This window comes from Naegleria fowleri (genome assembly GCF_008403515.1).
Source record: "Naegleria fowleri strain ATCC 30894 chromosome Unknown tig72, whole genome shotgun sequence".
Lineage (NCBI taxonomy): Eukaryota > Heterolobosea > Eutetramitea > Acrasida > Naegleriidae > Naegleria > Naegleria fowleri.
Genome location: NW_025408004.1, coordinates 327,047 through 351,003, shown reverse-complemented (window position 1 = coordinate 351,003; position 23,957 = coordinate 327,047). Strand labels below are relative to the sequence as shown.

Here is a 23,957-nt window from a genome sequence, read left to right as displayed (position 1 = left end):
ATTTTCATGAAAGGAATGACAATCTTATGTGACTCATTCTGTCTGTTCAGTTTCACAAACTAACAACTCTCCAGTCAACTCATTCACACACAAACCAAATGGAATATATTTGAAGCGGAAAGATGGAGTGGACTCTGAACCAATGGTAGCAATTTGTTCAAAGGTAACCAAAGAGAATATTTTGAGACACCTTTTCTCACTATCACACAAGACAAAAGTTCTGTTGTTGGTATCAACTGTCAACAGTTCAAAATTATAACCATTTTCACCAGTTTCTTTCTCCACAAGAGTTTTACACTTCGTCCAATGGACAACACCCGCTTCATTGGGAGTTTTATCTTCTCGGAATAAGTAAATCGATGTATCAGCACAACTAACAATTAAATATTCTTCGTTAGGAGAAAATGCAACTCCTAATGGTTCTTCGATCGAAAATTTTTGGATCGATTGACCTGTTTGTAAATTTAAAATACAAATTACTTTGCTCCTAGATCCAGCATCACTAACAAACACTTGTCTTCTGGAATATGAAATTGCAATTCCTTGTGCCCACGAACAATCTTCATTTTTCCAAATGTAATTTGCCTCATCTCTAACAGTTAGTAATGTCTTTAAATCATATTTATAAACATAGCTTGAGCAACCAAATATCAATGCATCATTATGTCGCATGTCATAATTTTCCTCAACACACATAAACCGCATATATTGATCTGGAGCTTTGATTTTGAATTTGTATTCTTTTGTTTCAAGATCAAATACCTCAATACAATAATGGTTGAAATCGCTCACTAAAATGCATTTTAAATTGTAGGATATTTTGACATCATAGAGATCTGACACATAATATTCTTCATTATATACGGAATGATAGATATTCTTCAACAAATCAGGACTGAACAGAAATACATCTTTGGGATCCATTGAAAAAGACTTGTTCCTCCGAACCTTGTTTGTTCTCATTTTCTGTTGCAATAATTTCATCAAGAAATATAAATCATCATCATGGAATTCATTTTCCGAATAAATATTTGGACGTTTGAATGAATTGTCTGATGTTTTTGTAAGGGTGATTTCCTTCTTGGATATCGAGGATGATGATGAGGGAGTGTTCAAATCTGCAAGTTGAAGAAAAACGTGGTCCTCCGAAAACATTTTTTTCTTATTTTAAATTGAAGAAAACACAAACAAGATTTAAGGAGATTTGAGGATCGAGTAATCCAAGAATCAGTTCAGATGCTCACTGCTCACTCGAGGTTGAATTCGTTCCAACAACAAGTAAGGGAAAACGTTCATAACTTTTATCTCCATGAAATGTTGCCACACGGGATGAATGTAGGGTCGATCCCGACAAGGTTGAATTATCTGCACCCAAAAAAGGCCATTGTTTCTACTTTCGGTTGATCATAATCCGTTCTCTTCGTCAAAATAATTGGATCAGCAGGTTTGGAATGAGCATTGGACGAGATTGAAGACACTCATCCCTTCAAACCGTTAACGAATCTTGATGATTCGATCCTTTGCAAAGTGGCTAGATAAAAATATTGTTCAAAATTTTTTCAAATTCAAAAAAAATACCTTCACTCCTTCACCATGAGCTACATACACCCACCAGAACCTCCGCCCTACAGCAGCACCCACATGGCAACAGCTTCTAACGGTTTTTACAACGTTCCTTCATCCGCTCCAACCACACACGGTATGAGTCCAATGATGATGAGCAGCAATTTTGGTAGAGCCAAGCTTCACTCACCTGATGTTGTGCAGGAATTAATCATGAGTTTTGTTCGGCAACAACAGGATAGGCAAGCAGAGGAGGAAAAGCCTGTGACTGCCAATCCTATGGAGATACTTTATACCTTCATGTCATACTTTAACTCTTGGAAGTTGCAAAATACAACTTCATTGCCCACTACTGTTGTTCCTCATAGCAGCAGTGACATATCAAAGGCAGACAAGGTGGACTTGTTGAGCGATGAGGATGTTGTGAATTGTTTTGTAATTATCATGCACTGTATTGTTAGGGACAGGTACACAGACCCTTCTCTTTTTTCAGGTTACATCAAACAATCGATTGACTCGATTGTTCAAATTAGCAGACTACAATCTGTGCGTTATTGAATTCAGAAGAAGTGTCGAGTTAGAAGATCCCTGTTTTATATTTGTAACATTACGAGATGATGACTATGACCACCACTAATGCTTTTTCAACAGCACATCATCTCTGTATCAATAGCGACAACATTATTTATTAATTTGAATGAATCTGTCAAAGAATGTCCGCCAAATACCACACAAACAAGAAGTGATTTGGTGTATTCATTGATCAATGAAACAATTTCACTTTCACATCATTGTTTGTTAGCTTTTGTCGACGATTGGTTGTAAATTGTCGCATCATTGGTTGTTGTTATGGTGGTCAGATTTTGCCTGCTCGCGGCTACGAGTAAATGTAGGACTCATACAGGAGTTGATTATTATCATCATGAATGCTCTCAATGGTTCCCACTCGTGATGCCGTTTCAGCACTACTAAGAGCTAGTGTTACTTCGCTGAATGCAATTCGAATGAACGTTCTTTGCAGTTTGAAACTGGCATTACGGTCAAAGTTACCATCTGCAATGGTGTCTGTAAAATTGTCTTGGTTGGGAGTATGATGTTGCTGCCGACTATTTTCATCATCGCTAAAGAGAGAAGATGAACTTTCTGACCTCATTGACCCCACAAAATGGTCGTACGCAATGTGTTTGTGTTCCGACTCTTGCGGTGATGAATCCATGTGCACATGATGATGACTATAAAGGGTTGATGATGTTTTGGTTGGTACCATGTGTGATGTAGTTTGTGGTCTTGCTGAGCGTGAAGGTTGTTGAGGTGTGTCCACGTATCTCCTCATGCCTACTTTTCCATTCACATGCTGCAGCAAACACATGAGGGAAGTTGCGACAACAGCAACTAGCAAGGAGAGTCTTTTGGTCATCATTTGATGGGAGCTATGATGGTCGTGTTTCCTCCTGCTTGACATCGTTAAAATCGAACTTTGGGTAAGAAAGAATGCGTCGTCGTTGTTGATCTTGAGTGTTGACATTAACAACAACAGTTCAATGTTGTCTTATTTTAATTTCATCCAACTCGTCCCTAGTGATGATGTCAATTCATTTCAATTCGCACGGCCGGTGAAATACAACTAGCACTTCTCTCTTGTGAGAATCTTGTTTCTTGAGGTTGCTTTGTCATCATGGCACAAACATGACGTCATGTTATGTTAAAAATAAATGTGCAGGAGGAGATCTTTGATATCACTCTTTGAGAGGAAAGATGTTCAGACCCTAATTGTACGTGTCATCATGCCTTTAACACGGGCAACTAGCTTCATTTCTAATGAATCATACAAATAATTTCTTGAAGAGAACAAATAAGAATTAAGGTCATGTTGTAATGTCTTTAAAAAATCTGTCTCTTATCTAAGAATATCTTTAACAAAAAAAATATTTCGATTTCTCAACATCAAGCGTGATCAAGAGACATACAAGATGGCGAATGTGAATATTGATTGCGTGATTTGTAATGAAATTGTCAAGTGCAACCGAGAATGTAAAAGTTGTGGTGCTTTGTATTGTTATGATTGCATTAAACAGTGGATAGATCGCTCGGGATCATGTCCACATTGTAGAAAGACTTTTCTCATGCTCCGAGATTTGAATGATGATTCATCCTTTCTTCATAACCGATTTGTCGAAAAATTGGCTGATGATTCCGAAGTTGATTGTCCAAATATGTGTTCTCAAGGAAAAGTGAAGAGAGGTAATTTAAAAGAACATTTGGAGAAGTTTTGTGAGAATATCATTCGACCCTGTGCAATGAAAAAGTTCGGATGTAACTTTGAGGGTAATTTTAATCAATTACAAAATCACAAAAACGAATGTGCATATATAAAGTTGGCAGGTGTTCTGGAATCGTATGAAAATACAATTACAGATTTGAGAAGAAAATGTGCAAACGCTCAACAGGGAGAAGAGTTCAAAATGAAAATATCGACATTGGAGCAAACTAACGAATTGTTAAGATTAGAAAATGACGAATTGAAAGAAAAAGTCAGAAAACTGCAGAAACAAGCTCAACATTCTTCGACACAACAGTCAAGCTCTTCACAGAACAATAATGCCAATACCAGCACATATCAAGATCGATCAAATCATCAACGACAGAACAACAGTTACAGTAATACTAATAATTATAATAATCAAAACAATTATCACAATAATAATTATTACAACAGCCATCATCAACATACGAATCATCATCCTCACACTCAGCCATCTTCTCATGCTTATACAAATACTAATAATTTTTCCCATAATCAAAATAGGTCAAATACAAGCGACGATCATTATCACAAATCTGGGGACAAGCACAACAGACGGAGTAGTAACAAGGATAATTGCAAACAGCAATGATTCATAAAAACGAATCAATGTGTAGTTTTTTTAATGTGATGTAAAACTGTCATGTTTTCTTTTTGTAAGCATCATCTTTTTATTGTTTTCTATCTTCGTCTTATTATCGATCTATTCTGTCCAACAGACAAAAATTCATAACAGGATTTTTGCATTTCATCTTGGCATTGAAAACGAAAAAAAGGTCAATTAAAAGTTTCATGCAGTACAGATATACGTAGCAGTTTGTTGGATAATCTTTTGGATAGGGATAGGCTAGTAATGCAAAGAATGAGTTCGTTGTCACTAAAAATTTGAGAAAATCCAATAAATAATCAGATTCTGTGTGTGTCCAATATTTTGCAATTTGTAAATATTCCTTAATATAACAGTGGAAGGTGCTTCCTGTGTCAATTTTCCAACTTGGAATACAGTTAAAGAGAGATTCAGCATGATCACGCCTCATACTGCTTTCACAAAACAACTCAACATTCATAAAATTATTGAAACATCTTTCCAAGTTTGCAGCTATTAAAAATACTTCAAAATTAAACGTGCAGTTCAAAAACGAAATAATGAATTTTTTAGAGGCGATTGTGTCCATCTCTGCTGGAAGTTGGAAAGTAAAAATTAATTGAGATAATTTTCGTTTGAAAGGAACTTCTTCGTCATTCACTATGACCTTCACTTCATGAAATCCAAAAACATCCACCATGACATCAACAAACTCTCCGCTGTTACCAAAATAAAATTTTCGATCCACTCTAATAATTGTATGAGAATTTGATGAGTAACTTTCCATAAGAGTTGTAATTGATTCCAAACACTTGGGCGAGATTAATTTAACAACTTGTTCAGAAATAATATAATAGAGCAATTTTAAATCATCAGCATCTAATGCCTTGTCCTCAATTTTCTTATTCACATGTTCCACCGTGGTTGGTTCTGATAGCACATGTTTAATAATCTTATATCGGAGAGAATTCTTTTTACGTTTCTCATCAATGGAAGTCGGATCTAACATGATCAATCCTCTAATCAATGCAGCAGTTACTTTCACCTTCATTGGACTTTTTGATCGTTTATGAATATAAATTTCATTATTCGTGATCATTTTGATGATACTTTTTGTTTTAGTCAAATGAACAAAAGTGCGCGTGTTGTTGAGATAAACGCTGGGATCCATTTTTTAGTTGATTTTGAATTTTTTTTAAAGCGAAACAAAATCCCTTAATCATGTCATCTCTTTGTGACAACGAAGAAATTGGTTCGATTGAGAGAAATGCCTCATTCTCAGAAAAGAGGGAGACACTCCATTGTTGCATTTATGTGTGTTAAATTGTTGAAACATGGGAGGATGCACATTATGAGCAACAAGTTGGAGGTTCCACTGCATATAAAGATGACTTGATATGGTTTGGTTTGACACGATGACACGTCAAACGAGTCATTCGAGATCTCAAATACTTTTTTAATGCTCACACATGTGAGAGCGAGTAAATTAAACAAAATCTTTCCAATAGCACGAATAATGAAAATTTCATCATGAAAGATGATTTGTTAATTCATGCTTAAATCTTACTATCTCTGTAACGTTCATGATATTCCTGAACATAGTATGTTTCATCTGTCTGCTCATCCTTAGCTCTAAAGGTTGTCATTGAATGAGCTTCACTCTCATCCACATTAATATATCGATTGACGCAATTTCCAAAGCAACACAAAAACATGCCCAATGTGAACACTACGAGAAGGTGGCCTTGCAAAAAGCGAAAGAACATTCGAGAACCAGAGGCTGAGAACTTCACTTTGAGTTTTTCACTCCCAAATTCAGGTTTGGTTTTTGCTGAAGAAAAAGATCCCAATCCTACAAACTCCATTTGAGGCATGACCTGTTGATAATAGAAACTCTTAATCCATGGCTCTGCTAAACCGAAAAGAAAAGTTACTGAGAGTAAACGGCAAATCCATGTGATGGCTTCAGTGAAAAATCCAGGATAGGTACTAAAGATTTTGAATTGACCTTTTCCGCTGTCATTGGGGTGCCAAACGATGTTGGTCTCTTCGTTCGAATCGACAACTTCTCCCCATGAAATTCTTCTGTCCAACTCACTATAATAAAAGAGATGCATCATGCCACTCAAGTACCACAACCCAAAAGTACATTGATTAATCAAGTTATGAACCACACAAAGGATCGGCACCTTCATAAATGGGTCGTTCATATCAAACTCTAATCTTCTACCTGCAATGATCATTGATTTGACTTGGGATCGGTACATGCTGAGAACAACAATAGCCTCCACCATTCCAAAAGTGAGCTTACTCAAAATTCAAACAAAAATTCCCCACAGACAATGAGGGCCAGTTCCAAAATAGTGAAAGGTCGGTTGTTGTCCTTTTGCAAGACAAGGAATTGATTGTTCCGAATGAGTATTCGAGTTAGATGGAGTGGGATGGTCGCGTGATAATTCATCCTTTAAAGAATTTTCGCTGGGCTTTTCAAAGCGATTGGAGCTGGTAGGTTGGAAAGAACTCTGAAAAGATACTTGCTCTTCCTGATGGTGTTCTATTAAGGTGCCATAATTATGGTTGTTGCAAGGGATCTGACTTCTCGCAAGTGAAGGAGGAGAAGTGGAGCTCTGATGATGATGATACGACTGCAAGGTGCGATCGGGGCGATGCATGAGCAATTTTTTGAGGAACTTTGTGTGTGGTTTGTGATGAAAGAACGTTGTGGAAGTTGCAGTTGGTGACCCTAAAGTGAGATGAACGGTTCATGAAATGGAAGCACTTTCTCCAAGTTCGTCCCGCATGTCCCTTTAGATCTGCAATCACAGGAGTTGGATAACATGTATGGCGAGCAATGATATATTTTGTCTGACCCACTCTTTTGGGAGACATTCTCCCTTCATATAATCTCTCTCCGTCATGACTCTTGCATGATGATGACAAACCCTCATCAATCAATGCTCGCTTTTCATTTGATGGACCATCGCGAGTGTGTTCTGTCACCCATTCAAAGTTTCAAACTTTGTCAATCTCTCTCTTCAGGGTGTTCATCAAAGTCTCTTTCTCAATCAACATGAAATCTCTTTCTTCTGGCTTATCATCTATGAAGACTCCTCAATCTCCCTCGAGAAGAAGAAGAGAGAAAAAAATAGAACACGCTGCTACAGGAGAAGCGGCAAAAAAGTTTGAAACAACCACACTACGGGAAAACCCAAGAACAACATTCCGAGAGCCTCATTGAGCCTCATCATCTTTTTCAATTCGTTGAAGAGAAGGCTTTGATGAGTAATAATCAACAAAATCATATTCATTATATATATATTGGAAAACTAAACCTATCACCACCAGTATCAGTGTCTTCCTGGGCATCAACTTTAGATGCAAGCACAAAGTCTAATGAGGGTACACTCTTCTCCGATTCGATCAGGAAATAGTAACCACGGAACTCAACACCATCAGGGAGAGTTGAAGGATGCCATATGTTTAGAGGAAGAGAGATTATTCTGGATCTCTTTGAGGAGGATGCCCTTGTCTTTTGAAAATCCATCCTCTATATTTGTTTTTCTTGACGATCAATATATCTATGAACCATTTTGTCATGATTTTGGACCTGTAAATATTGGATATACCATTAAATTGTGTAGACATGTCGATCATTTATTGAAGGTGAGTGGAGGTGATTTAATAATTGAGGTTTTGCTATTTACTGTCGATGAACTGTCTCAACTTATTATTAATAACGTCAAAGACCACTGCGAAGAAAATATATCTAGTCACAAGTTTTGATAGCCAAAAGAGAGCTAATGGAGCATTCTTGGCAGTTGCCTACATGCTCATTACTCATCAAAAATCGCCTGAAGAGGCTTGCAGACCCTTTAACGCTGTTTACCCTCCTATCATTACCTTCCGAGACGCTTCTCAATGTATGTTGTAGTGAATCGTTCAACCTTCAAGTATCAATTCATTCGTTTTGATCACAGCTTTGTCAACATTTAATTTAACCCTATTAGATTGTTGCAAAGGATTGGCAAAAGCCCTCTCCTTAAATTTCCTAAATTATGAATGCTTTGACACTGAGGAATATCTCAAACTTGAGAAGGTGGAGAACGGAGACATTAATTGGGTAGTTCCAGGTAAATTCATTGCATTTTCTTCCCCGTCAAACAGAAGAATTACAAGTGATGGATTTGTTCACTTGACTCCCGATGATTATATCGTTCCATTCAAGCAATGGAAAGTAACAGCAGTGATTCGCCTTAATCGACCTCTATACGATCGAAAGAGATTTGTAAGCGCAGGAATCAATCACTATGATCTCTACTTCCCAGATGGAAGCACACCTTCTGAAGAAATTGTCAAAAACTTCTTGAAAATATGTGAAGAAGAAGGAGTTGTGGCTGTTCATTGTAAGGCTGGTTTGGGACGAACAGGAACCATGATTGCTCTTTACATGATGAAGCATTACAGATTTACAGCAACTGAGGCAATTGCATGGCTTCGAATTTGTCGACCAGGAATGGTTATTGGTGTTCAACAGCATTACCTACAGGAAAAGCAGAACAAAATGTGGAACGAGGGAGAACAATTTCCAAAAGCAATATCGACTTTGCACACTCTCCAAGAAACCCTCTATCCTCTGAAAACAGTGTCGCTTAATGTTGCTTTTGAAAAAACAAGGTCCGAACGATTTTTAGAACATCATTCAGCTAAACCCCAGCTCCCCCAAAAACCAAAGACTGCTTACACTCTTCCAATAGAGCAAATTAGAAAAGCACAAAATGATGAAAGAGCTCTGAAATCATCAAGAAGCCATCCCCCTGAAACAAGTGAACCATCTCCACTCACACCAAAGCGTTTGCAATTGTCACAGTCCAAAGCAAGTTCGACACCTCCTACTCCTAAAGAGCCAGCAACACCTCCTTCGAAAAGAACAGAAAATGAGTCGCTATTGGACTCTGTGAAAGATTCACCAATAGCTCCTATCAACATTAGATGTAAGTATAGTAATAATCCAACCGAAACTCACCTTTTGCATTCTAATTTTCAATTATGCCACTACAGACGAAAAAAGATCAAAAGATTCAAAAAGTAATACTAGATTAAGTCCAAGCTCAAGGTCTACAACAGTTAAACCAATGACCACTAAGGGTATAGGAAGAATATTGCAGAGTCAATCATTGAGAGAAAAGGTTCAAAGATCCCTCACACCTCCAAAAAACTTTTTCAAAACATACAACCATCTTGCAAACAATAATGTGACTAGCTCTCTAAATCTTTCTGGAGATAGTGCAAGTGCATTGCAAATTCCTCTCAAAAAAACTCATCATATCGAAGCGTTCAACCACAAATTCGAGAGAAATCCTCGAGACAATTTCCTACTTGTATCTTCTCATGATGTTGAACGAGGAACAAACAAGTACCTGTGATAAAATGTTAATAAATTGTTTTGTTGTTATTCGAAATTGAAGAGTTCAAAATTGGTTACCTAACCAGGTCAATTAAAACAAACTGGAAACAGATTCCTCATTATGAACACGTCTGATTGCTTCTCCAACCAACTCACTCACACAGACTTGAATAATCTTTGGGTGTTGCTTTTCCGGAGCAAGTGGAACAGTGTTTGTGACAATAACCTTTTCAATGACGCTGTCTTGAATTCTTTGAACTCCTGTTCCGTTGAATAATCCATGAGTAGCACAAGCAAAGATTCTCTTAGCACCGTTATCCTTCAAAATTTGAGCACACATGACCAAAGTACCGGCAGTATCAATCATATCGTCCACAATCACGCAATGTTTGCCTTCAACATTACCAACTAGCTCCATGGTTGCCACCTTATTGGCCTCTAGTCTCTTCTTGTTCATAACAGCCATGCTAGCTTGAATTTTTGGATCCAATGTGACCAATGCAGTTCTGAAATTGTCAGCACGCTCAGCACCACCTTAATAAGCGTTCAGAAATTTTAGAAAAAATTACTATTATGAATATTTCACTTACCAGCATCAGGTGAAACGACAACCAATCCCTTGTAATCACTCTCATTCTTTAATCCTTCATTCAAAATAATTTGATGATGGAATGCATGCACAAGAACAGGCTTGGCATGAAGATTATCAACTGGAATATTAAAGAAGCCTTGAATTTGTCCACAGTGCAAGTCAACAGACAATACACGATCTACACCAGATGATTCTAACAGCCTAGAAACAAGAGCAGCGGAAATTGGAACTCTTGGTTTGGTCTTTCTGTCTTGTCTGGCATAACCGTAATATGGAACAACAGCAGTGATTCTATTGCAACTGGCTCTCTTCAATGCATCCACAATGAGACACAATTCCATAAAGTTGTCATTGACTGGAGTGCAAGTAGATTGGATGACATAAACATCTGTTTCAAAGTGACAAAAATCACATTAAATTGTGTGTATCCATTGAATTGTTTTGTCCAAATAAATGATTTGTTGGGATGATTATCAGAAATAAAAATGACACAATGCCATTAGAAATTCATTCCATAAACGGAATTATGATATCGCAGCATACATACCACTCTATATCATCATCATTTTTCATCATCAGAAGGCATCAATCATTGAGAAATACTTACTCCTCTGACATTTTCCATAATTTGAACTCCAATTTCACTATCTGCAAACTTGTAAATTTTAGTTTCAGTGAGGTTAATTTGCAAGAATTCAGCAACCTTTTTACTGAATGTGCATTATACATCATCATCGGACGGACATGATGATTATCCTCATACGAAATGAGGAGAAAAAGCAAACAAGAAACCTACGCTAATTCAACATTGCTAGTTCCTCCGACAATTTTCAAATTAAAGCCCATTTCTTCAAGAAGAGAGAGAGTTCGTTGTGGAGTGAGAGAGTGAGTTTTTTGACAAAAATGGCCAAATAGTTCTTTGGATATTTTTTTCAAAAATAAATTAAATCATCGCTTAATTTCAAGTACCCACCACCACACATTGAATTGGCAATTACGACCGACCCTAGTAGGAACCATGGCTCTCATTAAGGTTGGTTCATCATTTCTCATCATGAAAACCTTGGTGGGCGAGTTCTCATCCTCTCTTCAGTAAAACATATTTCGTTCGCTCAAGTTCCAAAGTTCAATTTCTTAAAAAAAATAAGCAATCAAAAACCTCTTCTCCTCTCTTCTTCGTTGCAGCCGCAACTTTGGAAAGCTTTTAACGAAGAGAATAATTCATTCAATGATGATGGCGTCGGAACACCCAAAAGGCTTCTCGGGAGAGTTCAACATCATTTTCTCTCATACGTTTGAAGTTCAGCCTGTTACGATGGATGATTTATCGACATATGCTAAACGTCCGTATCAGGTTGCGTTGATGTGTAGGCATGAATTTGTTTGTTTTGCTGATACTCGAATTGATATTTATCATGTAAAGGATCAACAGTTCGAAAAAGTGAGATCATTTCAGCGAACAAATCAGGAGGGAGCAATATTTTCGACCACGTACTGCAAAAAGGATCATTCATGTATCTATTTATTGAAAACACAGTGCGGAACTCCTGAAACGAAAATTTTGAAATTAGACCTTCAAAATGGAGCAGTGAAGTGGTCCACAAGTCTCACCCCACACAAAAAAGACGCGTACAAAAATTTTCACAATTTTGTAATAGATTCAAGAGGAATTATTTATCTTGGAGATCAAACAGAGCAAAAAATTATTTTGATTTGTAGCGAAAGTGGTCAAATTATTGAAAAGATGGGAAGAAATTGTAAAACATCTTTCGAGAGAGAGGTCAACTTTTTTTACTTAACAATGGATAGGAATGATAACCTGATGATATCATGTTACGACAAATATTGGTCGTCCATTATCAAAGTGTTCACAAGAAATTTGAAGTATTTGAAAACTGTCACAATTCCCAACTATTGCTTTTCATGTCCAATCATATATGATCCACTCACCGATGGTTACATTTTTCGATCACATACTGGTATTGCTTACTCTTCGAAAGATTTTAGCACGATATCACAATCGGTCACCATTCCTCATGTCTATTCTTTGTCCAATGGAGTTCTGTACTGTTATGACTCGAATTTGGGGAAGGTCACTTGTTTTGATTAAGCATTTTTGAACAAAAGATATACGTCGTCACATTTAAGCGACAACAGAATTAATCCATTAATTGAAGTTTGACCCAACAAAGTCCGACCTTTTCTTCAGTGACGAACAAGACTGCTTTCACATCATGATAATAATTTTTTATTGGTAACAAAGCTTTAGAAACCATTGGCATACTTGTTAAGGATGGCATTTCTCTCAGCATCCTTGTATTGAGGTGGATAGTGCATCTCTAAAAAGATAAAAAGATTAACAATCACCATAAAAATCATAAAACTGAATACTTACTTCCCGAATGGCAAAACCTCTTTGTATGTCCCATGTTGTTACCATAGGGCAAAGCCGTTCGTTCATATTCAACAGTACCATCATTTGGCCATTTCAAAATGCTTTGAGTTGCGAGTGAACACCATGACCAATCCTTGTATTGTGTTGTGTAAAAGTAAACCTTTTGTTGGGCTGCTGGTGGAATGTTGTTGAGCCAATTGGCGGCACCTGTGATTGTGTCAAATTCAATGCATAAAGAAAATAAAACAAATGGTCATGCCAGACATTAAGGTGTCACTGAATCACTTACCTTCAACTGTCAAATCCATATTTTTACCACATCCAATCTTGAAGAACTTTCCAAACTCAGCCACACTACCTGCAAGTGAAGTTCCACGATAAGGTGATCCAACACTCTGAATGAGTCGAACACCTGGTGGTGCCCTGTCAGCATTTGACCAGTAGTACGTCAGCAGATGCAATGAAGCCAATCCACCTTGACTGTGCGCAACAATAGCAAATGATTCAAATTCTTTGCCTAAATCCCAAATCAATTGAGCAAACTTGTCATTGGAACGACTTTGGTGAGGATCCGAGAATTCAACAGCATTTTGGAAATGACTCAATGGGAAGACTTCTCCTTTGGAACAATAGCCATGAACTAGTAACACCTTATGTGAAGATGCAGTCGCAGAGGCCATATTCTCACCACTTCTCATCATGAATTCAACAGGACGTTTACCCATGGTCATGGTCTCTGTTACTTCACCATTGAACTTGAAGGTTGTTTGAGTGAGATTTCTTGCAAAGGCGTGAACTATTGTTTGATTGGTATTTTTAGCATGGACAACCCTCGTCAACGAATCCACAAAAAGGTGATGAGTTTCAACTTGCAAAATTTCTGGAACATGTGTAATGAGAGCTGACGTGTCAACATCTCTAATGTACGCATTCTTTAAAACCAATGGAAGTTTGGCGTTTGCTTTCGATAACCAAGTCATGGACATTTGGAGTGGAAGAGTAGCAATATTGTCGTCTTGTTCAGAGGCCGTGGCAACTGTCATTCCCATCACCCAACAAACTGGAACAAGTGTCGATTCGTCTTCTTCACTATAAGCCCATACTTCAGTATAGGCTTTAAATTTCTTATTGAAAACCTTGTCGACATGGTTTGGATCCACCTCAACTTGGAGTTGAATCGTGAGCATTTCATCAAGTTGTGTAAATGAAGCTCTTGTGCCACTTGTTAATAACTTCATACGTTCGTCAACGACAAAGACAGTGTGTTGAGTCGTTCTCATAAAAGCTAATTGATTCGTATTGGAAGCTCCAACCAATTTGCTTGCATTGACATTTTGGTACTTGGTATTCATGAGAGTCTCTCCAACAATACCCTTCACTGTCACACGGAAGGAGAAGAATCCTGGCTCTGTAGCTTCTATTTGTGCAGAAAACACGCCATCCACTTCTTCCGTACTTGCCATACTTGCATTTGGATTGGCAAGCAATAAGGTCGCTTGGTCTTGCATGGGCACAACAAACTCGTCACCGTCAGGTTCCTCAATCTCCATCACTGCTTCAATTTGTGTAAACTTTTTGGTTGGAATTGCTCGAGGGATCATGTCCAAATTACTTGCTCTCAACAAGGCATGTTCTTTCTCAACCACGCGTGTGGTGAAGCCAATTTTCTCTCCAACAGATAATCGATAGGTATTAAGTTGAGAATGAATAGAAAGAGGACTAGTGCAGTAAGCCAAAAGGAATGCTTGTGCCTCTCCATTCAAGAGTTTTTCAGCAAACTCTGGATCTGTTTGTCTAATTTCCTCAACAGCTTCGTGTTCAATAGACACTTCCACAAGCCAATCACCAGCTTTCACTTGATTTCTATTGTTGAATACAAATGTCTTGGTTGGAATACTATTTTTATCTGGGACCAATCCAATCCATGAATGGTATACTGCATTCTTGTTTTGAAGGGATTGCAACATACTTTCCTTTCGATTCAAATCATCCTCCATAGGGTCAGTAGCATGTTCATTCACCACGAAATCTTCAATATTCAACACTTCAAGATTCATCTTTTGTGGATATTTGCTCACAATAGAGAGTGTCACATTGTCAATGGTATCAATGGGAATGTATTGTCTCCATGTCAGACGTCTCGAGGAAGAGCTAGAAGCAGTGTTAGCATCAGATGGAACTTGTTCTTCATTCTTTGAGCTAAATTGAATATCCATCACATAACTATCTGAAGTAATGGCTGCTCTTGAAGTGGGAGGTAACGCAAAATTATTAAACTCCTCAGGAGGTCCCTGTAAATGTTTGAAAAACTTTTCTGGAATGATCTCATCAGCGCTCACCTTGATGAATGCTGTTGCTGCGAGCATGATCATCATGAATACAAAGACCAAACAGGTCAGAAGCTTTTTTGAATTCCACATGGTTGGAATAGTATTGGATTAAAGTTTGTTTTTTTTTGTCTTTGGAGTTAACCGTTTGAGGGACTCCTTAAATATTATTTTGAGAAGAAGGTGCAGTGATCGAATCTCTCCACTTTGAGATTCATGAATTCCCTCATGACGGAAAGAAGGTTCCAAAATCATTGGATTACAAAACGGAGAAATCATGAACGCCGTTGAGTTCGTTGAGACTCTCATCAGAATTCATGAACGTCATCAACCTTCTCAAAGTTCCATTTACGTCAGCGGATGAATATTTTGAGATTCTACTCAATTACTCACCCGTCTCAATTATTTGCCACCGGAGAATAAACCATTTTGTTTATGTCTTGCATCTCACACTCTCATTCCAAAAATTTTGAACGCCACGTCAAATGTTTCCCATTTCTCGAATTTCAAAAAATTCCAAAAAAATTTCTTGCTGAATAACATGAACCCACAGCAACCACCACCAACACCTCCAACCGACCCTTCCCAACTCCCATCTTTGGGAACGATCAAAATTCCAAGAAGACAACCAACCACAACACCTCCTCCTTCTTCTTCTTCATCATTCTTGGAACCACAACAACAACCACCAACTTGGAATAGTTCCACCACTGTTCCAACAAGCTCTACTTCTTCTTTTCATCCCCCACCACCACAACAACAACATAGAAGAAGAAGATCAGAGGGAGTGGAACGATCATCTTCTGTTGTGGATCCTCGTACGTACCATTATTCCACCACCATCACCGTCACAATACCACGAGCGAAGGAGTGATCATCATCATCATGGATCATCCTCTCAAAGAGGTTCTTCTTCTCATGATCAAAGACCTTACAGAACGAGCTCTTATGAAGAAGAGAAAAAACCAAAAGAGACGTTGAATCAAGTTTCCATCGCAGATCAGGAGGAGGACAACAAAAGTGTCCTTTCAATGAGGAAGAGGAGAAGAAGGAATTGAATGTTTCTCCTCGTCGTCCTGGCAGTGGTGGTGTTGGTAGTAGTAGTAGTTCTTCACACGAATCGAAAAGACCTCAACAACAACAACAGTCAGAGGAAACTCTTGAACGCCGTTCTCAGAAACATCCAAAAGCTTCCTCTTCAAGCTGTTCGACTGAACCTCTTTTTGCAATGGAATCTAATTATTACCAAATTCGTCAATCCAAAATTGGTACTGGTTTGATCTTGTATCAGATGAGTGTCAAAAAGTTGAACGATACACAGTTTGGAGTTGGTGGCAATGTTGAAGAAAGTAATCCCTATCTATTGAATGGTCTCTTTCGACAAGTCGTCAAGAACAAGAAGGAACAAGGTTCTCTTTTTCCATTGCTTTCTGGAAAAGTCATTATTGCAAATAAGGCATTGATTGAAAAAGAGACCTCTTTCACAACGACAGTGAAAACAAGAAAAAAGAATCGAGAAACACAGGAATTCTATGAAGTGGAATATCAAGTCACCCTTCATGAGATCAATCCTTCGCCACATTTGACAGTTTTAGCACAAGCATTGTCACTTCTTTTTCAATTTGCAGCTCAATAAGGAATGGGAATAATCTCTTTTGGTAATACTCTGTGTTTCAAAGATCCAGAAAAATCATCGAGTAACATCTCAAGAGACTATCAAATCTATAGAGGATTCAATTATGCGTTGAATGCCTTGAAAGCAATCAGAGAGCGACAAGCGGCGACTTATTTCTCATTGTCGTTCAAACAAAAAGTCGTGGCTCGTGAAAACTTGTGGAAAATCATTCAAACTATGAAAAAGACAGTTCATGACATTCAGAAGGAGCTTATTGGAAGAAGTATTCAGTACAAAGGAAAATCCTTTGTCATTAGAGACATTGATTTTGGTAAAAATCCAACTTCAACCTTTAAGAGAAAGGACAAGGAGATCTCCTATCTTGACCATGCAGAAGAAAGATATGGAAAAACAGAGGATCCAATTGATGTGAAACAACCCATGGTCAAAGTGATTTACAAATTCAAAAATCAAAAGAAGGAAATCAATTACTTGATTCCACAATAGTGTTATTTGACAGGTGCCAAGAAAAAAGAGGTTATCAAAGATTTGAATTGTTTTTCATGGAGCCAAAAGTCGGATACCATTAAGAATATTGTTCAAAACTTTGCTTCTTCCAAGAGTGAGGCAGGAAGATTTTTACAGGAAAATGCAGGAATTACAATTTCTGAACGTCGATTACAAGTGACAGGTGTACCTCTCACCATAACCCTAAGAAAGTCGACCTTCCGAATGCTGATAACAAGTTGAAAGAGTTTGATTATGTGGTTGTTGCTGCCAATGAAAGGATTGTGAGAGACTTGAGATTTCCAGGAGCCAAAAAGGAGTTTTATTACACAAGCACTCAAGCGATTGAGGAAATTGTTAACAAGCAATCAGGCAACTATAAGAGTCACAAATGAATCATTGTTCTTCCAGGCAGTGATTCCAAAGTATACAACACCGTCAAAGAGATACTCATCTCGAAAGGTGTCACCTCTCAATGTATACTATGGACAGGAAAGACAAGAGAAAAAGTAACTGCCATCCGAAAACAAGTCTTGAGCAAATCCAAAATTCCTCTTTGGAATCTACGTCATGATTTCCAAGGTGTGACAGTGTGTGGCATTTGCGTTGAAGGTAATGGAAGGACTAAAACTGGAGCTGTCGTCATGAGTGTGAATGAGGAATTAACTGAATACTGTTCGGACACCTTTCAGTGTGAAAAGAAGGATCTATTCCAATCTCTCACTCAATCCCTTCAAAATGTTAAGGAAAAGAGGGAACAGATCACAAAGAAAAATCAAGCGAACAGCAACATTATTATTTATGTCATGGGTTTGCAATATCTTTCAGAAGAACTTGCATTTGCGACATGGGAATTGATCTTTCCAAATCTTTGTGTCATTTTGGTCAACAAGGATACTTCGACAAGATTCTATCGAGACCACCTAAAAGTGGACTCATCTCTGCTTGTAAAAGATCTACAAAGAGAACATGTCAACGAGTTCTACTTGACGACAGTTTCGGATGCCAGTGAATTATGTCATTGTCCATAACAAAACTGTGTTCCATGAGAAAGATTACCTTGCTCATCTTACCAACAATCAAACCTTTCTGTACTTTAACTTTAGTAGACAAATAAGGTTACCAGCTTGTGTGATGTATGCCAAGAAAGCAGCAGAGATGAGAAACAAAACAGCCACCAGTGCAGAAGAAGCATTGTCAAATACTTTATATTTCTTGTAATATTCTTAAATAAATATATATTATTAAGGTAATTATTATTAATTAGTAACTTAAATGATTGGAGTTTCTGTGACACCATTGAACTCTATTCACCCCAAGAGAACTCCAATTGCTCAGTTCCGTGAAGTTTGAAGGAGGGATACACTGGAATTTTTACATTTGAGAAAGTAGCAATGTTTTTTCCTGACTTGTAAAAATTGAGCTCTTGCGTATCACAATCCAATACCATCACAATGGTGTCTCCATTAGAGAAGGATGCACCTTGCAGCTGTTCATACTTATTGGTTCCTTCCATAAATTGGTTCCAAATATATCCGTTTCCTGACAACAAATAGCTTCCATGAGAATCATAGGGTGATAAACCGAAATTGTGATCATCGGCAACGTCTCTCATGATGACTCCTAATCCAATCCACGAGATGAGAGAAATAATTTTAACTTTCCATTTGATAATGCCACTGTTATAAGTCGTACCCAATGGAGTGTTTACGAATACAGTCGTATAAGCGGATGCAGAGGTTTTCTTAATATTGTGTGCATCTACAATTTGAATATGTGATGTATCATACACAAACTCGGTAACTTTGTTTCGTACCAAAGCCACATCAGTGCTCTCTGAAAAATCAGAATATTCAATAGCTTCTCTTCCATGACACATAATTGAGGGATAAACAGGAAATTTGACATTGGTCAAGGTGGCTAGTTTTTTTGTCATGTTGTTCTTGTAGAATGAAATTTCTTTTGTGACACAATTCAATTCTACAATGATGGTATCTCCAACAGCAAAACTAGATCCTTCCACTTGTTTGTATTTGTTGGCACTGTCCATGTATTGGTCCCATACGTATCCATTATGTGAAAGCAAGTAGCTTGCATGTTGGTCATATGGTGAAAAGGTGAATTGATGTCGATCAACAATGCTGGAGTTTGTCACACCAACACCAAGCCATGAGTTGATTGAAATAACTTTGATTTTCCATCTGACAAGCTTTTGATGTTGTCCGATTAATAAGTTCACAAATGCAGTAGAGTAAGAATCTGCGACTGTTTTCCTCAAAATGTTTGAATTAATGTCAAAAACGTTTGGCTGTATGAGATACTTTGGAGCTCTATAATTCAAAACATTGTCATAACTGATAGGTTTGCTTGTAAGGCTCGCTTGTTCAAAATCAGAAAATTCTACTTCCTCCAGGCTATGCATCATCACAGAGGGGTATACTGGTAATTGAACGTCAGAAAAGGTGGTCATTTTCACATCTTCTTTGAAAATACTCAACTCCTTTGTGAAACAATTCAGTTCAAATGTCAAGACATCTCCAGTGTAGAACTTGGACCCAATAGACTTATACTTTGTGGATCCCTCAATAAATAAATTCCAAGCATAACCATTCTGTGATAACAAATAACTTCCATGATTGTCAAATGGAGATAATTCATGGAAGAGGTCTTTCACGATACTTTCTCTGGTTACACCAACTCCAATCCAGGAGTTAATGGTATGAATATGCACCTTCCATCTAAATATTCCATAACGTTTATCATCTCCCAATGGAGTATTTGCAAATATGGTTGTATAAGAGGCCTCTGTCTTTTTCACAAAACGTTGTGGCTCAGGCTCATTAATATGATAATTCAAATATAAAAATTGTTCAAAATTTCGAGAGTTATGTGAAGTGTTTGCAGAAGGCATTTGATTTGTTTCGATAAATCCCAACCACTCAATGGATTCTTTTCCATGCATCATCACAGAGGGATATACAGGAAACTTGATATCTGTTAACCTTGCTTTTTTGACATTCTTGTTGTTGTAAATCGTGAGTTCCTTCTTATCGCAATTCAGCTCAAATATCAAAATGTCACCAGATGCAAAACTTGAACCTTGTACCTGTTTGTATTTGTTAGCTCCATCAATAAATTCACTCCAAATATATCCGTTTCCTGACAACAAGTAGCCTCCATGCTCATCATAAGGAGAGTATGCATGTTTTCTTCCTTGCACAACGCTGTCACTTGTCACACCCACACCAATCCATGAATCAAGTGTCACAACTTTGGTTTTCCATGCATAAGTCATTGATGGAATTTCTACAAGTCGAGCATTCATGAATACGCTCGTGTAGGACTCGGCCGATTTTTTCACAATTAAATTTGAGTCATTTGCAATATCAATTTCTCCTTTTTCGTAGAAGTATTTTGGTTGTTGAAGTTGTGGAAGAGCATATGGCAGTTGTTGCGGTACTTGTGATGATGGATACGATGGAACTTGAGAATATGGCGTTGGAACTGGTTGTTGGCCGATCATTCCACTCTGAGTCATAAAGTTATTGTTATTGATCGAGTTGTTCATGAAAGGAGGTGGAACTGTTGGTGATTGCATGGATGGCGATGAAAATGATGGATTATTCACATTAGCCATATTATTCGTAAGTGGTATTGAGTTTCCCGTTTGCTGTGGCACCTGTTGTGGAATCAGTGAATTTAGTGATTGTTGAATGTTAAATGATGCATTCATCAAACTATTATTTAAACCACTATTATTGGGGAATCCAAAGGATGATGGTGAAGATGTTCCTCCACCCATCATGTAAGAAGATGATGGATGATTGGTGGTCATGTAATTCATTCCATTATTATTATTAGTCATCATCATGGTGTTGTTGTGTGTCATCATCATACTCGTTGTAGGCACCACCATCATTGGGTTATTATTATTGTACAACACGTTATTATTATTATTATTTGTGTTGATCGGAGAGGTTTGAGTGTTGTTCAGAGTAGGGATAGCACTTTCACCTCCGACACGATTACTCATGACGATCATACTACCACCTACGCTTCCACTACTGCTCATCATATTTGATGATGATGGTGTTGAAGGTTGTACAAGGCTTGCATAGGGAGTGGAAGCCTTCTTTACATCATAAATGTATTCATTTCCTGAAATACCTCCTAATAATTCCCAGCTGTATCGTTCGGAGGAGAGTAGAGGTGGAATGGGTATTTCCATAGGTTTTAAACCCATGCCATTATTACCATTAGAACCACTTGAATTCATCATCAAGAAGTCGTATTATAATGATGATGAGGTTATTCGGGTTGTTTCAAAAGGTGTACTGAAGTGATCGTTAATCACACAATGATGATATTCACTCACAACCGAGAGATCTCGACAGTAACACAAGGCGACGATATACTTTTGGTTGTGTGTGAGAATATGATTTCAGGAATTTTTAATTGTGTGATGTTGAACTTGATCAGGATGAGCTCATCACATTTCTGATTTCAATTTAATTGGTACTACATATTCTATACTATATTTTCGAATCAGGTGCAAAGTTCTGTGAACTATGAAAAAAGTGAAAGAGAGCATGGCATTCTTTGAATTTGAGGGCACTTTTAGATTGTCTGTAACTTTAAATCGTCGTCTCGAAATTGCTATCATTATTCGAATTGTTGAATTAGGTAAGAACAATCAATATATTCAGCTGATGGTGGGAAGTAACAATGATTCTCATTGGTTCATCTTGTGGAAAGGTCTGTCTCTTGAACAATTAAGGAAAAAAATTATTGAGTGCATCCAAGAAGTTTTTGGCATTCAGATTGGTGTTGGATTGGAAGTAGATTTTCAACTCTCTTAAAATTCTCAATATAATACATTCATTCCTTTGAAAAGGCAGATACTCTGTTTCTGGATGATGATTGAATATGTGACTGTCACAAACCGATCCAAGGTTGAATATAATGGCTTTTTTTCAAAAAACAAAAGCCTCATGAAATGGTCTCATTTCTCTTCTCATATCTCTAAACTCATCTTCCATTTCATCAAATGCAGCTTGTACAAAGTGGGAAATAGTTACATGGTAGAATTGCATTTCCTTCATGGTTTGTACTACTTGTTCTAAGGATTGACCACATGTACCCTCAATATAAGCTGCACACAACCTGCTGTCACATCGCAACTTAAGACCTTCCGCTTCGAGCGCTTCTGTCAACTCTTCACGTCTCTCAGTACGTGCTTTTTCAATAGTTTTTCTTTTCTTTTCTGCAATTGCTCTCAAACGCTGATTGTTAGCTTCAATACCTCCTTTAGGAAAGTATTTTGATAATGCTTTGTGATAACAATTTTTGAGGCATAGGTTGGTTGTTTCCACACGATAGGTATAGCTGTATCCTTCACGGTATGGCAGGTCCACAATGTCCTTGTTATTGAGTTTAAGCAACTCATAGATACGTGATTTTGTTAGTAACTTTCTTTCTGAATACGGAGCCTCATATGCGCAATACTCACAAAGCTTGATGGTACACCCAGTTCTAGAGTTGAGAGTAACAACCTTGGATTCTTTTTTAAGTGATTTACAACATTCGTAGCAGTTATGAGTATAAAAGTATTTAAAGGTTTCAACAGAGGACTCTCTTTGCAACTCTACAGTGAGAGAAACATCAGGCCAATGGAACAGTGTAAAGTCAGCCCACAACTTGTTCAGGTCTCTTGTAATCGTTCGCCAAGTCTTATTCACCAACATGATTCTGTGAACAATATCAGGAAAAACAAGATATGAGAAAATCTCATACAATACATCTGGGATACAGAGCGTTTGCTTGGCATCCTCAGAGAGCACCACTGGGCGTGGACTTCCCTTTGTCTTTTTACTCCTAGAGGAAGAAGATCCCTTAGACTTTCGTTTCTTGTTTGAGGGAGGAGTGCAAGGTTCGGTGGAAGAGGTTGCAATCATCTCTGATGCATGTTCTAGGTTCTTTGGCGATGCGGATGATGCATTTTCTTGTTTCATTGTCATTGGTAATGCATTCAGTTGTGAGGTTATTGAAGTGGGCTTTGGTTGTTGTTGGGAAGGAAGTTGGAAATGCTACACGGAGAGTGTGCATCATGGAATTTCATCGTGATAGGACATTGCAATGAATAGTCGTTTCATTCCATTGTTGAGCAATAATTCTATCATAATACGTTACTTACACCACTTGTTGAAGAGAAACGATGGCATTGCATGATGAAGGACGATAAGAATACCATTAATGGATTCTCGTCCGATGCTAATGCAACTTGATGTTCCGATTTAATTAATCCGTGATCATCATGATCATGGCCATCATGAGTAAGAGGACTCGTCTTTTCTTCCATCTCTGCTGCTCGGGTTTTCTTTCGGTTGTTAGATCCGATGAAGAAAAATGAAATTTATTATTACTACTGATGGATCGTGAGGGTTGAGTGTAAGGCTATTTTTTTGAGGGTCGTTTATTCAAAACTTTGAAAATTCCACAAACTCTCTCTATTTGTCAAGAATGAAGATTGATCACACTGTTGTTGCATCCTCCATTGGAATCCCTATGATAGCTGGAGACAATGCCCATCATGAGGTAACTCCTCAATAAATTTGGTCTTTTCAATAAGCATTTGAAGAAACGAGTTTTTACACCGACTGAAGGTGG

General features: G+C 37.7%; 14 protein-coding genes across 14 annotated transcripts; 6 read left to right on the top strand and 8 right to left on the bottom strand.

The window, feature by feature from the left end:
• Positions 1-33: 33 nt before the first annotated feature.
• FDP41_009751 (uncharacterized protein) lies at positions 34-1,155 on the bottom strand (the record flags this gene model as incomplete). The annotated part of the gene is made up of 1 exon (XM_044713743.1): positions 34-1,155. One exon carries the CDS (start codon positions 1,153-1,155, stop codon positions 34-36), a length of 1,122 nt encoding a protein of 373 aa, XP_044556770.1.
• A 438-nt stretch (positions 1,156-1,593) lies between these two features.
• Positions 1,594-2,121, top strand: FDP41_009750 (uncharacterized protein; the record flags this gene model as incomplete). Its single annotated transcript, XM_044713742.1, has 1 exon — positions 1,594-2,121. The coding sequence occupies one exon, from the start codon at positions 1,594-1,596 to the stop codon at positions 2,119-2,121; it is 528 nt and encodes a 175-aa protein (XP_044556769.1).
• Positions 2,122-2,440: 319 nt separating this feature from the next.
• On the bottom strand, positions 2,441-2,983 carry FDP41_009749 (uncharacterized protein; the record flags this gene model as incomplete). The annotated part of the gene is made up of 1 exon (XM_044713740.1): positions 2,441-2,983. One exon carries the CDS (start codon positions 2,981-2,983, stop codon positions 2,441-2,443), a length of 543 nt encoding a protein of 180 aa, XP_044556768.1.
• A 703-nt stretch (positions 2,984-3,686) lies between these two features.
• Positions 3,687-4,457, top strand: FDP41_009748 (uncharacterized protein; the record flags this gene model as incomplete). Its single annotated transcript, XM_044713739.1, has 1 exon — positions 3,687-4,457. One exon carries the CDS (start codon positions 3,687-3,689, stop codon positions 4,455-4,457), a length of 771 nt encoding a protein of 256 aa, XP_044556767.1.
• Positions 4,458-4,560: 103 nt separating this feature from the next.
• Positions 4,561-5,622, bottom strand: FDP41_009747 (uncharacterized protein; the record flags this gene model as incomplete). Its single annotated transcript, XM_044713738.1, has 1 exon — positions 4,561-5,622. The coding sequence occupies one exon, from the start codon at positions 5,620-5,622 to the stop codon at positions 4,561-4,563; it is 1,062 nt and encodes a 353-aa protein (XP_044556766.1).
• A 385-nt stretch (positions 5,623-6,007) lies between these two features.
• Positions 6,008-6,718, bottom strand: FDP41_009746 (uncharacterized protein; the record flags this gene model as incomplete). Its single annotated transcript, XM_044713737.1, has 1 exon — positions 6,008-6,718. One exon carries the CDS (start codon positions 6,716-6,718, stop codon positions 6,008-6,010), a length of 711 nt encoding a protein of 236 aa, XP_044556765.1.
• A 1,126-nt stretch (positions 6,719-7,844) lies between these two features.
• On the top strand, positions 7,845-9,874 carry FDP41_009745 (uncharacterized protein; the record flags this gene model as incomplete). Its single annotated transcript, XM_044713736.1, has 4 exons — positions 7,845-8,114; positions 8,197-8,371; positions 8,429-9,442; positions 9,510-9,874. 4 exons carry the CDS (start codon positions 7,845-7,847, stop codon positions 9,872-9,874), a joined length of 1,824 nt encoding a protein of 607 aa, XP_044556764.1.
• A 72-nt stretch (positions 9,875-9,946) lies between these two features.
• On the bottom strand, positions 9,947-11,293 carry FDP41_009744 (uncharacterized protein; the record flags this gene model as incomplete). Its single annotated transcript, XM_044713735.1, has 4 exons — positions 9,947-10,389; positions 10,446-10,835; positions 11,051-11,157; positions 11,244-11,293. 4 exons carry the CDS (start codon positions 11,291-11,293, stop codon positions 9,947-9,949), a joined length of 990 nt encoding a protein of 329 aa, XP_044556763.1.
• Positions 11,294-11,675: 382 nt separating this feature from the next.
• Positions 11,676-12,557, top strand: FDP41_009743 (uncharacterized protein; the record flags this gene model as incomplete). Its single annotated transcript, XM_044713734.1, has 1 exon — positions 11,676-12,557. The coding sequence occupies one exon, from the start codon at positions 11,676-11,678 to the stop codon at positions 12,555-12,557; it is 882 nt and encodes a 293-aa protein (XP_044556762.1).
• A 155-nt stretch (positions 12,558-12,712) lies between these two features.
• On the bottom strand, positions 12,713-15,208 carry FDP41_009742 (uncharacterized protein; the record flags this gene model as incomplete). The annotated part of the gene is made up of 3 exons (XM_044713733.1): positions 12,713-12,786; positions 12,843-13,049; positions 13,132-15,208. The coding sequence occupies 3 exons, from the start codon at positions 15,206-15,208 to the stop codon at positions 12,713-12,715; spliced, it is 2,358 nt and encodes a 785-aa protein (XP_044556761.1).
• Positions 15,209-15,710: 502 nt separating this feature from the next.
• Positions 15,711-16,805, top strand: FDP41_009741 (uncharacterized protein; the record flags this gene model as incomplete). The annotated part of the gene is made up of 2 exons (XM_044713732.1): positions 15,711-15,987; positions 16,174-16,805. 2 exons carry the CDS (start codon positions 15,711-15,713, stop codon positions 16,803-16,805), a joined length of 909 nt encoding a protein of 302 aa, XP_044556760.1.
• Positions 16,806-17,021: 216 nt separating this feature from the next.
• FDP41_009740 (uncharacterized protein) lies at positions 17,022-18,322 on the top strand (the record flags this gene model as incomplete). Its single annotated transcript, XM_044713731.1, has 3 exons — positions 17,022-17,234; positions 17,292-17,475; positions 17,703-18,322. The coding sequence occupies 3 exons, from the start codon at positions 17,022-17,024 to the stop codon at positions 18,320-18,322; spliced, it is 1,017 nt and encodes a 338-aa protein (XP_044556759.1).
• Positions 18,323-18,597: 275 nt separating this feature from the next.
• On the bottom strand, positions 18,598-21,519 carry FDP41_009739 (uncharacterized protein; the record flags this gene model as incomplete). Its single annotated transcript, XM_044713729.1, has 1 exon — positions 18,598-21,519. The coding sequence occupies one exon, from the start codon at positions 21,517-21,519 to the stop codon at positions 18,598-18,600; it is 2,922 nt and encodes a 973-aa protein (XP_044556758.1).
• A 745-nt stretch (positions 21,520-22,264) lies between these two features.
• FDP41_009738 (uncharacterized protein) lies at positions 22,265-23,649 on the bottom strand (the record flags this gene model as incomplete). Its single annotated transcript, XM_044713728.1, has 2 exons — positions 22,265-23,377; positions 23,485-23,649. 2 exons carry the CDS (start codon positions 23,647-23,649, stop codon positions 22,265-22,267), a joined length of 1,278 nt encoding a protein of 425 aa, XP_044556757.1.
• Between the last annotated feature and the right edge of the window lie 308 nt (positions 23,650-23,957).